Source organism: Anomaloglossus baeobatrachus, chromosome 3 (assembly GCF_048569485.1).
Source record: "Anomaloglossus baeobatrachus isolate aAnoBae1 chromosome 3, aAnoBae1.hap1, whole genome shotgun sequence".
NCBI classification, from domain to species: Eukaryota; Metazoa; Chordata; class Amphibia; order Anura; family Aromobatidae; genus Anomaloglossus; species Anomaloglossus baeobatrachus.
Genome location: NC_134355.1, coordinates 678,252,794 through 678,269,444, shown reverse-complemented (window position 1 = coordinate 678,269,444; position 16,651 = coordinate 678,252,794). Strand labels below are relative to the sequence as shown.

The 16,651-nt window shown below is 41.3% G+C and overlaps 1 protein-coding gene across 1 annotated transcript in view; it reads left to right on the top strand.

Moving 5' to 3' along the window:
• LOC142297046 (adenylate cyclase type 3-like) overlaps positions 1-16,390 on the top strand; it is a 176,166-nt gene extending 159,776 nt beyond the window's left edge. The window contains exons 14-20 of the mRNA XM_075341279.1: positions 5,070-5,151; positions 5,400-5,558; positions 5,657-5,803; positions 6,012-6,131; positions 8,093-8,219; positions 8,491-8,615; positions 10,911-16,390. Of these exons, the coding sequence (XP_075197394.1) occupies positions 5,070-5,151; positions 5,400-5,558; positions 5,657-5,803; positions 6,012-6,131; positions 8,093-8,219; positions 8,491-8,615; positions 10,911-11,093 (943 nt within the window). The 3' untranslated portion in view covers positions 11,094-16,390. The remainder of the gene's footprint in view (positions 1-5,069; positions 5,152-5,399; positions 5,559-5,656; positions 5,804-6,011; positions 6,132-8,092; positions 8,220-8,490; positions 8,616-10,910) is intronic.
• Positions 16,391-16,651: the final 261 nt, after the last annotated feature.

Below are 16,651 nucleotides of genomic sequence, written 5' to 3'. Positions count from 1 at the left end.
GAGTTTCAGCTCCCTCCGAAGATTTTCTATTGGGTTCAGGTCTGGAGCTTGGCTAGGCCACCCCAGGACCTGGAAATGCTTCTTACAGAGCCGCTCCTTAGTTGCCCTGGCTGTGTGTTTTGTGTCAGTCTCATGCTGGAAAACCCAGCCACGACCCATCTTCACTGTTGTTACTGAAGAAAGGAGGTTGTTGGCCAAAATCTTGTTATACATGACCCCATCTATCTTCCCTTCAATACGATGAAGTTGTCCTGTCCCCTTTGCAGAAAAGCACCCCCAAAGTATGATGTTTCCATCCCTATGCTTCATGGTTGGGACAGTGTTCTTGGGGATGTACTCATCCTTCTTCCTCCAAACATGGCAAATGGATTTTGCCATGTTTGGCCTTATCTGACTACATGATCTTCTCCCACGCCTCCTCTTAATGATCCAGATAGCCAATGGTGAACTTCAAATGGGCCTGGACATGTGATGGAGTGAGCAGGGGAATCTTGCGTGCCCTGCAGGATTTTAATCCATGACAGTATAGTGTATTGCTAACAGTAATCCTTGAGACTGTGGTCCCAGCTCTCCTCAGGTCATTGACCAGATCCTCCCATGTAGTTCTGGGCTGATTCCTGACCTTTGTAAGAATCATCCTTATACCATGAAGCGAGATCTTGCATGGAGCTGCAGACCGAGTAAGATTGCCAGTCATCTTGTGTTTCTTCCATTCTCCAATAATTGCTCCAGCAGTTGTTGCCTTCTCACCAAGCTGCTTGCCTAATGTCCTATAGCCCATCCCAGCCTCGTTCAAGTCTACAATTTTGTCCATGGTGTCCTCAGACAGCTCTTTGGTCTTGGACTTGGTGGAGAGGTCGGAGTGTGATTGAGTGTGTGGACAGGTGTCTTTTATACAGGTAACGAGGTCAAATAAGTGCAATTACTACAGGTAATGAGTTCAGAGAAGGAGCTTGTTAAAGGTCTGTGAGAGCAGAATTCTTGCTGCTTGGTCGATGATCAAATACTTATTTCATGCAATAAAATGCAAATAAATTTTTTAAAAATCCTACTATGTGATTTTCTGAATCTTTTTTATTATGTCATAGTTGAAGTTTACCTATGATAAAAATTACAGAACTTCCCATTCTTTGTAGGAGGGAAAACTTGCAAAATTGCCAGTGTATCAAATACTTATTTTCCCCACTGTAGAAGGCTGTGGATCTTCTCTGTGAAGCCTCCTGCAGTCGTCCCCCATCATGTGCCCGTTCTATCTGTCTTGGTATCGTAGTTCCATCTCTTTGATATCTCGATGAAATCTTTCTCCTTGCTCTTTGCTAACAGCACCAAAATTTCCCAATTGGGAATGTAAAAAAATGGACCTTCAAATTATTCAGACAACCCGAGGCTTTGAAATGTTTCAGCATGTTCTCCATATTGGACCTAAATTTTTGATCTTTATTGTTACCTAAAAATTTCTACATGACTTCTTTAATAGAATCCCAAGCTCTTTTCTCAACAGCTTTCATTTTTGTTTCAAACACCTTGTCCTTCATGCGTTTAAGAATATTCAGACCAACAAAAATGCTGTTCTTCACTCTTGCTTTGAACAGTTCCTCAAACTCGGTACACATATACCTTAAAGTCTTTCCTTCGTCGACAGACTGAACCCAAAGTGTGTTAAGAAGTCAGTGAAAGGTGGTGGAGGAAGGGTCATGGTTTGGGGAATGTTTTCTGCAGCAGGAGTTGGACCTCTCATACAGCTACATGGCAGAGTGAATGCAAGTGTGGATCAGAACCTTCTTCACAACACGTGGCTCCTTACTTGCATTCATCACTCAATCAGCAGCAATTTTCGTGCAGGACAATGCCCCCTGTCACACAGCAAAACTGGGAAAGCCGTTTCTGGAAACAATGAAATGGCCACAACCCAGAGTCCTGATCTAAACCCACTAGAAAACCTCTAGAAAATCCTTGGTGACAAAGTTATGGCAAAGAAACCAACAACAGTCAAAGAACTGTGGAAGAGACTGGAAGATGAGTGGGCCAAAATCCCACCAGAGCAGTGTGAGAGACTAGTGATGTCCTGTGGCCGCAGATATTCACAGCGACGGCTGGTGCACGTCCTACTGATTGGTGACTGTTGTTACCTGCAGAATATTTACTGATCATCTCTCTCTGTGCTACAGTCATTGCTGGTCTCTAATTATCAGCATCACTTTTTAGGCAAAATAAAGGTTTTATGTTTATAAACTTTGGATCTTTTGTAACAAACTGTTCTAGTGGCATGGTGCGCCCCTTATCCTGTTCTAGTGGCATGGTGCGCCCCTTATCCTGTTCTAGTGGCATGGTGCGCCCCTTATCCTGTTCTAGTGGCATGGTGCGCCCCTTATCCTGTTCTAGTGGCATGGTGCGCCCCTTATCCTGTTCTAGTGGCATGGTGCGCCCCTTATCCTGTTCTAGTGGCATGGTGCACCCCTTACACAAAACCGGAGCATGGTCATCAATGGAGATTACATTATTTCTGAAAAAAGCAACTGATCAGACATTGTTCTCTAATTTTGATCTCCAGTTTAGATACCACACAGGAAAATCATCTATATATCCTCCATGCTGGAACTTAGGTTATGTATGTTCCATACTGAAACATCATCTATATATATATTCCACATTAAACATGGTTTTTATTTCCCCCTCCATACTGAAACATTTGTGATGTATTCTATATTCTGAAACATCGTCTATATATCCTCCACACTGAAACATTGTCAATATATCTCCTTATGTACTAAAACATTTTCAATACATATTCTCTATTCTGAAACATGTTACCTATATCCTCTACACTGGAACATTATTTAATAGTATCTACAGTCCCTTGCGAAAGTATTCGGACCCCTTGAATTTTTCGACCTTTTCCCACATTTCAGGCTTCAAACGTAAAGATAAAATGTTAATGTTCTGGTGAAGAATCAACAACAAGTGGACACAATTGTGAAGGTGAACGAAATTTATTGCTTATTTTAAAACTTCTTTAAAAATAATAAACTGAAAATTGGGGCGTGCAATATTATTCATCCCCTGTAAGTTAATACTTTGTAGCGCCACCTTTTGCTGCAATTACAGCTGCAGACGCTTGGGGTATGTGTCTATCAGTTTTGTACATCGAGAGACTAAAATTCTTGCCCATTCTTCCTTTGCAAACAGCTGGAGCTAAGTGAGGTTGGATGGAGATCGTTTGTGAACAGCAGTTTTCAGCTCTTTCCACAGATTCTCGATTGGGTTCAGGTCTGGACTGTGACTTGGCCATTCTAACACCTGGATACGTTTATTTGTGAACCATTCCATTGTAGATTTTGCTTTAGGTTTAGGATCATTGTCTTGTTGGAAGTCAAATCTACGTCCCAGTCTCAGGTCTTTTGCAGACTCCAACAGGTTTTCTTCAAGAATGGTCCGGTATTTGGCTCCATCCATCTTCCCAATAATTTTAACCATCTTCCCTGTCCCTGCTGAAGAAAAGCAGGCCCGAACCATGATGCTGCCACCACCATGTTTGACAGTGGGTATGGTGTGTTCAGGGTGATGAGCTGTGTTGCTTTTACGCCAAACATATCGTTTGGCATTGTGCCCAAATAGTTTGATTTTGATTTCATCTCACCAGAGCACCTTCTTCCACATGTTTGGTGTCTCTCAGGTGGCTTGTTGCAAACTTTAAATTACATTACATTTAAATTACTTTTAATGGATATCTTTGAGAAATGGCTTTCTCCTTGCCACTCTTCCATAAAGGTCAGATTTGTGCAGTTTACGACTGATTGTTGTTCTATGGACAGACTCTCCCACCTCAGCTGTAGATCTCTGCAGTTCATCCAGAGCAATCATGGGCCTCTTGGCTGCATCTCTGATCAGTCTTCTCCTTGTTTGAGATGAAAGTTTGGATGGGCGTCCGGGTCTTGGTAGATTTGCAATGTATGATACTCCTTCCATTTCAATATGATCGCTTGCACAGTGCTTCTTGGAATGTTTAAAGTTTTGGAAATCTTTTTGTAACCAAATCCAGCTTTAAACTTCTCCACAACAGTATCATGGACCTGCCTGTTGTGTTCCTTGGTCTTCATGATGCTATCTGCGCTTTACACAGAACACTGAGACTATCACAGAGCAGGTGCATTTATACGGAGACTTGATTACACACAGGTGGCTTATATGTATCATCATCAGTCATTTAGGACAACATTGGATCATTCAGAGATCCTCAATAAACTTCTGAAGTGAGTTTGCTGCACTGAAAGTAAAGGGGATGAATAATATTGCACGCCCCAATTTTCAGTTTTGTTTTTTTTTTTAAAAGTTTAAAATAAGCATTAAATATCATTTACCTTCACAATTGTGTCCCACTTGTTGTTGATTCTTCACTGTAACATTAAATTTTTATCTTTATGTTTGAAGCCTGAAATGTGGGAAAAGGTTGAAAAATTCAAGGGGCCGAATACTTTCGCAAGGCACTATATCCTCCAAACTGAAACATCGTCAATATATCCTCCACACTGAAACATCGTCAATATATCCTCCACACTGAAACATCGTCAATATATCCTCCACACTGAAACATCGTATATATATATCCTCCACACTGAAACATCGTCAATATATCCTCCACACTGAAACATCGTCAATATATCCTCCACACTGAAACATCGTCAATATATCCTCCACACTGAAACATCTTCTATATATCCTCCACACTGAAACATCGTCAATATATCCTCCACACTGAAACATCGTCAATATATCACCTTCTGTACTAAAATATTTTTGATACATATTCTCTATTCTGAAACATGTTACCTATATCCTCTACACTGGAACATTGTATAATAGTATCCATGTTGAAATATAAGCTTTAATTAAATATCACAATATTTCAAACCATCTCAATATAAATTATTGTGATGCTACCGGATGAAATGAGTTAATCTCACATTGAAATATTATTGTCACAAAACTAACAGGTGATGTAGAGATTATGTGTGATTTGCAGACTAAATTTATGTTCTCTAAATTGGCATAAAATTATTTTTTATCTACAGTGCGTATCTGGTTCCGTCCAAATATTCCATGACGGTGATGATCTTCATCATGATGCTCAGTTTCTATTACTTTGCTCGGCATGTAAGTTGTCTTAATCGTTTTATGTGAAGGTGGACACATTGTTCTTCCTGCTTATGTCACCCACACCATACAGAAAAGTTTTGGCAATAGTCTTATAAAATATCTTGATTGCATATGACCTCTTGAGGAGCTCCTGGAAAAGGGAACACAAGTCCAGGTTGCCTCACTGTCAGAAGATTCCACCAAAATGTTGTGGCTCTACCAACAATTGTGTAAGGCCAACCTTAAGTCTGAGCTTTCTCTTCTAGGTGGAGAAGTTAGCCAGGACCCTCTTTTTATGGAAAATTGATGTACATGACCAGAAGGAGAAAGTCTATGACATGAGGCGCTGGAACGAGGCTTTGGTCACCAACATGTTACCTGAGCATGTGGCTCGCCATTTTCTGGGCTCCAAAAAGAGAGATGAGGTAAAACATGAGACAGTGGTGTCAATGTACAAGAAACGCTTGTGACCGCGCTAATTTTATGATATTCAGCTGATCCGTATTTCTTCCCTGTTCCTCAGGAACTGTACAGTCAATCTTATGATGAGATCGGAGTGATGTTCGCTTCTATCCCAAACTTCTCTGACTTTTATACAGAAGAAAGTATCAACAACGGAGGCATTGAGTGTCTCAGGTTCCTCAACGAGATCATCTCAGACTTTGATGCTGTAAGTTACTTTTAGACTGAGATGATGGACTTGGACTTCAGACATCTTTAAGACAGATTTGGCCATTGATGAATATCCTCAAACCCAATTTTGGGTGATATTGATGATAAGATTCATGTATTAAGAGGATATTGATAGATGATGCATATAACAAAAGGACAAGCTGCAATACCGTATCTAATGCCTTCTTTTTCTTTATTATCTAAAGTTGTTGGATGAACCTCAGTTTCGGTGTATAACGAAGATTAAGACCATAGGAAGCACTTACATGGCCGCATCCGGCGTCACTCCAGACTCCAACACTAATGGCTACAACAACACTATTAAGGTTGGTTGTACTGTATTTTATATTCATATGTGTAAGAATAAAACTACTATAACACTGCACTTATGTACAGAATATAACTATTATAATACTGCTCCTATGTACAAGAATATAACTACTATAATACTGCTCCTATGTACAAGAATATAACTACTATAATACTGCCCCCCATGTACAGAATATAACTAATATAATACTGCTCCTATGTACAAGAATATAACTACTATAATACTGCCCCCTATGTACAAGAATATAACTACTATAATACTGCCCCTATATACAAGAATATAACTATTATAATACTGCCCCTATATACAAGAATATAACTACTATAATACTGCCCCTATGTACAAGAATATAACTACTATAATACTGCCCCTATGTACAAGAATATAACTACTATAATACTGCTCCTATGTACAATAATATAACTACTATAATACTGCCCTCTATGTACAAGAATATAACTACTATAATACTGCTCCTATGTACAAGAATATAACTACTATAATACTGCCCTCTATATACAAGAATATAGCTACTATAATACTGCCCCCTATGTACAAGAATATAACTACTATAATACTGCCCCCTATGTACAAGAATATAACTACTATAATACTGCCCCTATGTACAAGAATATAACTACTATAATACTGCTCCTATGTACAAGAATATAACTACTATAATACTGCCCCCTATGTACAAGAATATAACTACTATAATACTGCCCCTATGTACAAGAATATAACTACTATAATACTGCTCCTATGTACAATAATATAACTACTATAATACTGCCCTCTATGTACAAGAATATAACTACTATAATACTGCTCCTATGTACAAGAATATAACTACTATAATACTGCCCTCTATGTACAAGAATATAGCTACTATAATACTGCCCCCTATGTACAAGAATATAACTACTATAATACTGCCCCCTATGTACAAGAATATAACTACTATAATACTGCTCCTATGTACAAGAATATAACTACTATAATACTGCCCCCTATGTACAAGAATATAACTACTATAATACTGCCCCTATATACAAGAATATAACTACTATAATACTGCCCCTATATACAAGAATATAACTACTATAATACTGCCCCCTATGTGCAAGAATATAACTACTATAATACTGCCCCTATATACAAGAATATAACTACTATAATACTGCCCCTATATACAAGAATATAACTACTATAATACTGCTCCTATGTACAAGAATATAACTACTATAATACTGCCCCCTATGTACAAGAATATAACTACTATAATACTGCCCCTATATACAAGAATATAACTACTATAATACTGCCCCTATATACAAGAATATAACTACTATAATACTGCCCCCTATGTGCAAGAATATAACTACTATAATACTGCCCCTATATACAAGAATATAACTACTATAATACTGCCCCTATATACAAGAATATAACTACTATAATACTGCCCCTATGTACAAGAATATAACTACTATAATACTGCCCCTATGTACAAGAATATAACTACTATAATACTGCCCCTATGTACAAGAATATAACTACTATAATACTGCCCTCTATGTACAAGAATATAGCTACTATAATACTGCCCCCTATGTACAAGAATATAACTACTATAATACTGCCCCCTATGTACAAGAATATAACTACTATAATACTGCCCCTATGTACAAGAATATAACTACTATAATACTGCCCCCTATGTACAAGAATATAACTACTATAATACTGCCCCTATGTACAAGAATATAACTACTATAATACTGCCCCTATGTACAAGAATATAACTAATATAATACTGCCCCTATGTACAAGAATATAACTACTATAATACTGTCCTCTATGTACAAAAATATAGCTACTATTATAATTATGCAGTAGCAGTGATTATAGGTGACAGGACCGTGTTACACTGGCTTATATGTGATGTGTCCATAGAAGGAGGAGATCTCGGATAAGGAACGCTGGCAGCATCTTGCGGATCTCGCTGACTTCGCTCTGGCAATGAAGGTGACGTTAATGAACATCAACTATCAGTCGTTTAATAACTTCATGCTGCGGATCGGTAAGTGCTGCCCTGTGGTTACGCTATCATCCGGCCGTGTATTTAGGGCTGCAGTAATCAGATTATGTGTCTGCATTGTGTATATAGCTATGTATCCTGGGACAGTGTCATGGTGAAGTCTCGTCTATATGGTTAATTCTCCATTGTATGTAACCACTGAGCAATAACGCCCCTCCCTGCGCGGTGGTAACAAATTGTGCCCCAAGTGGAGAAACTTTCTCATAAAAGTCTTGTTACCGGTATGGCTCAGTTCTCGCTTTTGTTTCCGCAGGGCTCAATAAGGGGGGAGTACTGGCCGGCGTCATCGGCGCTCGTAAACCGCACTATGACATCTGGGGGAACACGGTGAACGTCGCCAGCAGAATGGAGTCTACCGGAGTCATGGGCAACATACAGGTACGGACAAGACAAGGCTAGGTGTATACCTGCACTATTAGTCCATGTAACCAATATACCGCTATACAGTGACCATATAGTCACCAGATCAACACAAGCATTAACCCCTTTATCCCCGGCAATTTTCCATTTTTTTTTGTTTTTTTTACTCCCCTTCTTCGAAGAACCATAAGTTGTTTTTTTTTTTTAATTTTTCCGTCAATATAGCCATATGATGGCTTGTATTTTGCAGGACGGGTTGTACTTTTGATTGACACCATTCATCTTTTGATTGACACCATTCATTCCGCCCCATATTGAACTGAAAAACAAAAAATTCATTCCAAGTGCATTGAAATTGCAAAAAAAAAAAAAAAAGTGCTGTTCCACAATTTGTTTTTTTTTTTTCTTCTATTCTTCACCATGTTCACTATACAGTAAACCTGACCTGGCAGTGTGATTGCCCAGGTCAGTACGAGTCCGCAGACACCAAACATGTATATTTTTTTTTTTCAAATGGTGAAAATAAAGAAATTTGTAAAAATAAATACTTTTTTTTTTTTTTTGCTTTTTTCACCATTTTTTCAGACACAATGTTTTTATTTGAACTTTTTTTTTTATTTTGTTCATATTTTTAAAAGTTTTTTTAAACGTTTTTTTTTTTTAAAATATGAGTTGGTGATATCGGGGTGTTGTGTTTTTGTGTGAACCGGTGGATGACCTCCTCCATACCCAGGATGGAATACCACATCTCTGAATGAGGTGCAGTACTTCTGTGGCGACTGAAGCATCAGGGGTGCCACACTTTTCCAGGTTTGTGATGAAAGTCTGCAGTCACTCTGGATGACTGCAAACGTCCGAATTCTCACAGCACTCACCGTGCCGCCCACTGATGAGAATTAATCAGTAACGCAAAAATCATTTCCAAACAGGTACGTTATAGATGATGTTGTCTCAGATTGGAGTAATTTTCTTTTTTTCTTCATCTAGTCCAGACACCATTATGATCTTTCACATCCACAGCTCGTCTCTGCAGACTTCCCTCTTCTCTGGTCTTCTGCAGCACATCTCGACACGATGCCCTTAAAAATAGCAGGATGATTATAATGCTCTTGAGTAAAATATCCACCTACACTGTGCGCCTGAATAAATAATTGCCCCTCACAGTATTCCCTACACAAAATATGACCCCCACACTGTCCCTCGTATGGTAGTTGCCCTCCACACTGCCCTTTCCTTTCCACACAGGACCCCTTCTTCAGACTGTCCTCTCATACTGTGTCCCCACATCACACTTCTTCTCCTCGGCATATTGTCCCCACATGGCTATGCTCTTACGTTGTCCAGCCATGCTATTCTTTCTCTATACTGTCTATGGTCCCACACGCTACCTCGATTATTTTCTGTGCTCCCTCACACTTTTATCCCTCCATACTGTCTCCTCACACTATTTCACTCACAAGGCTCCTCACACATTTCCTCTCCTCCCTCATACAGTCTCCTCTCACATCCCCTCTGCTAAATATAATATCTGCATTTTTACACATCCCCCCACTCAACCTGTTTATTCATACATCCCCCTTCGCTCCTCATACTGTGTTCTTAAATTCGCCTCCCCTTGCGCCACATACTGTATCCGAATCCATCCCATTGACCTCACTCCCCATACTGTGTCTGCACACATTCCCTCTTCGCTCCTCACACTGTTTCCTCATACATTCTTCCCTTGCTCCCCATACTGTATTCACACTTGTCCCCCCGTGCTCTCCAAACTGTCTGCACCCATCCCTTTCCTCGCTTCCCAGTATCTTCAAATTTCTACCCCCTTTGCTCCATATTCTGTGTCAGCACCCATCTTCCCATTGCTCGTCATTCTGCGTCATCACCCAACCCCCTTCGTTCCTCAAATGATGTCCTCAAATACACCCCCCACCAATTACAATAATTCCTTGGTGTCCTCAGCTCCACTGGAGCACTAACCACTAACACTCTCAGTGGTGCCGGCGAATAACGTAACTACGGTTGATCGATGGGAACCGTTGGACTGCACTTTCTCTGAGCACTCTATCAGCTTGCCAACCGTCTCAGAGAACACCCGAATCCCAGTCCGAGGGAGGCAGCAAAATGCAGCCACTGGGGAAACATCAGGGGGCCCGACGGCACCCATATGCCATCTGTGTCCCCCTGCAAAAGCCCCGATTGCTCACCAGGGATACACCCCTGATTATGGGTCCAAGCTTAGGGCCTACAAGTAAACGAGAAGATCCATGACCATGTGGTGCAGATCGTGATTCATCATTTTGTTCCCTGTTGCAGGTTGTAGAAGACACCCATGACATCTTGAAGGAGTACGGCTTCCGCTTTGTCAGGAGAGGACCCATCTACGTCAAAGGGAAAGGTGAACTTCTCACATTCTTCATGAAAGGACGCGACAAACAAGGTTCCTTCATCAACGGCTCCTCGGTCACTCTGCCCCACCAAGTGGTGGAAAACTCTTGATCTGTAGAGCACCCGTCCAGCAGAAACGCCATAAAAACATGAAGTCCATGCAGACTGACGTCTTCGACAAGGAAGCCCAGCGACCTCCACACGCCAGGGGAATAGATATAAAATGGACATCATAGACGACATATACACCTATAAATATAAGTTTCTTTATTTCTGGAGTTGCCTTTTTAAAAGACTTTTTTTGCTCGACATCCTTTTTGACCGCACATGTTCACGAAGAGACTCGAAAGAGAAAGAAAGAGCGTCTGGACAAAAATCCAGTAGACCCAAAAGGTGGAGGCTGTCAGCCGAAAAGGGCCTACGATGACTTTTTGATATAGAGAATGCGAATTGGATGCTTCACGACACAACAGTCCAAGTTTTAATTAAACTTGGCCCCCGAAACGTAGAAGATGAGCACATAAGGTCAAAAAAATACCCCCACAACGCGTTGGACGTTCTGTTGGGGCAATGGGGACGGCTAATTTACTGCTAGTTTACTGTGATAATAACACTTGCCCATGTAGTTAGCGAGAATGCTACGACACGAGAGTGCAATATATTTCATTATATTTGGAGTAAAAAAAAACCAAAACTGTAAAAAAAAAAAAATTTAGGAAAAAAGAAAAACTATATACATAACACATGATGAAAACAAATCAACATTTATATTTTTGTCAGCTAGTGTCCCCCCTTTCAGATACGGCCTGCACCCCGATCACTGCTGCTTATCCTCTTCACTTATCTCTGGCTTTAATAATTTCCCAGGTACTAGAGGGAGGAAAAAAAACAAAAAAAAGACTGTTTCACCGATGATTTATCCAAGATCCGTCACAGCTTAGGATCCAAGATCCGTCACAGCTTAGGATAGAGCTGACTTCATCCAGAGCCTCTGTGATTTCTATTTTTCTTAAATACACACACACACACAAAAAAAAATAATATACTTTTATAAGAAAAAACCCCACAGCTTCCAAAAAAACCCTGTTACTTTTTATTACCAGGAACGGGAACCATAGACACAGAGGAAAATATAAAAAAAATATATAGGAGGGATGTGGATGTAGGTCGTCTATGGACAGAGGTTAATTTACGTGTTTTTTCAAATTTATATTTTTACGAATGATAAATATATTATATATATATATATAGAAATCCTGACAAAGCGCTGTATGATGGGAGCCGCATGTAGGGGCAGAGCCGGGATTGCTTCACAGAGTCGTAGTCCTGGCCTTGGAGAGGACATCCCATAATGAGCATCCTTCACTATTGTTCTTGGAATCAAAATTTTTGGATTTTTTTTTTGTTTTACTATCCTTTTTGTCTTGAAGGGCAAAAAAAAAAAGTTAATTCACTGTGAGTACTTGATCAAGTACATTGGTTACTGTCAGGTCCTTTGTCTTTTTGAAGGTAAATTGTTATATCTATGGCCCTCTGGGGTAGTGAGGATTCAGATGGGGGTTGGATGGAGGTGATGGTGGAAGCCGAAGGGGGGGGGGGGGGCAAAAACAAATGCAATATAATTATCAGTAATTTATTTATTTATATTACCAGTGCAGGGAATCGATCGCTAATCGTGCATTTTCATACGTAATTACCCAAAGTGAATGATTGTCGGTGGAGAACTGGGTCAGGCACCATCTCTGCACCGAAGCCCTTTCATTAGTAATGCAGTTCTGAAGAGAGGAGTCCTGCACAGGTTCTTACCAAAATGCAGAGTGCCCCCCAGTGGTCAAAAGGAGCATTTAACAGCTGTATGCAGTGTCCCCTAGTGGTCAATAGGCGGATTATACAGTTGTATGCAGGTTGCCCCCTACTGGTCAATAAGTCCATTATATGTCCGTATGTAGAGTGCCCCTAGTGGGCAGTAGCTGGAATATACCAAGGTATGCAGCTTGCCCCCTAGTGGTCAATAGGTGGATTATACAGCTGTATGCAGAGTGGCCCTAGTGGTCAATAGGTGGATTATACAGCTGTATGTAGAGTGCCCCCTAGTGGTCAATAGGTGGATTATACAGCTGTATGCAGAGTGCCCCCTAGTGGTCAATAGGTGGATTATACAGCTGTATGCAGAGTGCCCCTTAGTGGTCAATAGGTGGATTATACAGCTGTATGCAGAGTGCCCCCTAGTGGTCAATAGGTGGATTATACAGCTGTATGCAGAGTGGCCCTAGTGGTCAATAGGTGGATTATACAGCTGTATGTAGAGTGCCCCCTAGTGGTCAATAGGTGGATTATACAGCTGTATGCAGAGTGCCCCCTAGTGGTCAATAGGTGGATTATACAGCTGTATGCAGAGTGCCCCCTAGTGGTCAATAGGTGGATTATACAGCTGTATGCAGAGTGCCCCCTAGTGGTCAATAGGTGGATTATACAGCTGTATGCAGACTGGCCCTAGTGGTCAATAGGCGGATTATACAGCTGTATGCAGATTACCCCCTAGTGGTCAATAGGTGGATTATACAGCTGTATGCAGAGTGCCTCCTAGTGGTCAATAGGTGGATTATACCGCTGTATGTAGAGTGCCCCCTAGTGGTCAATAGGTGGGTTATACAGCTGTATGTAGAGTGCCCCCTAGTGGTCAATAGGTGGATTATACAGCTGTATGCAGAGTGCCCCCTAGTGGTCAATAGGTGGATTATACAGCTGTATGCAGAGTGCCCCCTAGTGGTCAATAGGTGGATTATACAGCTGTATGCAGATTGCCCCCTAGTGGTCAATAGGTGGATTATACAGCTGTATGCAGAGTGCCCCCTAGTGGTCAATAGGTGGATTATACAGCTGTATGCAGAGTGGCCCTAGTGGTCAATAGGTGGATTATACAGCTGTATGCAGATTGCCCCCTAGTGGTCAATAGGTGGATTATACAGCTGTATGCAGAGTGCCTCCTAGTGGTCAATAGGTGGATTCTACCGCTGTATGTAGAGTGCCCCCTAGTGGTCAATAGGTGGATTATACAGCTGTATGCAGAGTACCCTCTAGTGGTCAATAGGTGGATTATACAGCTGTATGCAGAGTGCCCCCTAGTGGTCAATAGGTGGATTATACAGCTGTATGCAGATTGCCCCCTAGTGGTCAATAGGTGGATTATACAGCTGTATGCAGAGTGCCTCCTAGTGGTCAATAGGTGGATTATACCGCTGTATGCAGAGTGCCCGCTAGTGGTCAATAGGTGGATTATACAGCTGTATGTAGAGTGCCCCCTAGTGGTCAATAGGTGGATTATACCGCTGTATGTAGCGTGCCCCCTAGTGGTCAATAGGTGGATTATACAGCTGTATGCAGAGTGCCCCCTAGTGGTCAATAGGTGGATTATACAGCTGTATGCAGATTGCCCCCTAGTGGTCAATAGGTGGATTATACAGCTGTATGCAGAGTGCCCCCTAGTGGTCAATAGGTGGATTATACAGCTGTATGCAGAGTGCCCCCTAGTGGTCAATAGGTGGATTATACAGCTGTATGCAGATTGCCCCCTAGTGGTCAATAGGTGGATTATACAGCTGTATGCAGAGTGCCTCCTAGTGGTCAATAGGTGGATTATACCGCTGTATGTAGAGTGCCCCCTAGTGGTCAATAGGTGGATTATACAGCTGTATGCAGAGTGCCCCCTAGTGGTCAATAGGTGGATTATACAGCTGTATGCAGATTGCCCCCTAGTGGTCAATAGGTGGATTATACAGCTGTATGCAGATTGCCCCCTAGTGGTCAATAGGTGGATTATACAGCTGTATGCAGATTGCCCCCTAGTGGTCAATAGGTGGATTATACAGCTGTATGCAGAGTGCCTCCTAATGGTCAATAGGTGGATTATACCGCTGTATGTAGAGTGCCCCCTAGTGGCCAACAGGGGCATTATGCAGCTGTATGCAGAGTACCCTCTAGTGGCCAGTAGGTGAATTATACAGCTGTATGAAGAGTGTCCCCTAGTGGTCAATAGGTGGACTATACAGCTGTATGCAGAGTGCCCCCTAGTGGTCAATAAGAGCATTATAAGACTGTATGCACATTGCCCCCTAGTGGTCAATAAGAGCACTATATGGCTGTAAGCAGATTGCCCCCTAGTGGTCAGTAGGTTAAATATTCCGAGGTATGCAGATTGCCCCCTAGTGGTCAATAAGAGCTCTACACGACAGTAAAGAGTGCCTCTTAGTGGTCAGTAGGAGCAATATGATAACAATAAGGATGTATATAGGTGTAATATACATCTATAAGATTAGTGGTTAAAGAATGCATTAAACGGCTGTTCATAGACTTCCCTCCAGGGTGAATAGGAGCATTATATGGCTGTATGTACAGTGCCCACTAGTGGCCAATAAGCACATTGCATGGTTGTATATACACTCGTGGCCAAAAGTTTTGAGACCGACACAAGTTTTGCTTATTGTTTCTGGATCTTTTAGTCGGATGTTGCTATGGTTACAATTATAAACATTTCCTATCTTTTTACACTTATATTAATCAATACATAACGTTTCGGTACAGACTGAATATTTACATCGTTGACCCCGATGTCTCCAGTTTTCTGCCCTTCGCCCCGGCAGTTGGATTTCGGCTTCTGGGCCGATCCTGACTGATTACCCTTTCCTGTCTCATCTTTATGAGAATTACCCCAGGTTCTTAATGGACCTAAGATCTGGGGGGGCTTTCTGGACCCAAAATGACAACATTTCCTTCCCCGAGCCACTTAGTTGTGATTCAGTCACCATCATAGCGGAAAAAGCATCATCACCACATTGTACTGGAAGATGATCCCATTCTTTGTTCATGGCAGTGTTCTTAGGCAAAATTGTGAATGAGCCCCCTATATGGATGACGAGCCCCCACACGAGTGGTCTCAGGAGGCTTTACTGTTGGCAAATATAGGACTCATGGTAGCGATCAGCATCAGAGAAAGTAACTTTACCTCAGTCCTCTGCAGTCCAATCCCTGTACTTTCTGCAGAATGTCAGCCTGTCCTTGATTTTTTTGGATAGTTGTTGTTTTGTTGCCCTTCTTGACATTAGGCAACCTCCAAAAGCCTTCACCTTACTGTGCGTGCAGATGCACTAACCCTGCGAGCTGCCATTCCTGAGCAAGCTCTGCACTGGTATTGAGCTGATCCTGTAGCTGAAACCTCTTTAGGAGACCGTCCTGGCACTTGCTGGACTTTTTGTATACAGAGTAATTGATCCTCTCTCTCAAATCCTTGATACGATAAAAGGTTGATTAGAGTCAATCTTACAAATGGAAATAAATGTCCTTGCCTGTAAGGGTATGTGCGCACGTTGCTTTTTACCTGCTTTTTTGCTGCTTTTTCTTCTGCGCTGTTTAATGCCAAAATGGATGTGTTCTTCTATTCAAGCAAAGTCTATGGGAATTTGGGTTTCTTGTTCACACTATGTTGTTCAAAATGCTGCCTTTTTGTGGCAGAACTTTGGTCAAAAACTCAGCTTTTCAAAGAAGCAACATGTCAATTGTTTTTGCCATTTGGGTTTTGCACTGCAAAGCTGAGTTTTTTACCAAAGTTCTGCCACAAAAAGGCAGCATTTTGAACAACATAGTGTGAACAAGAAACCCAAATTCCCATAGAC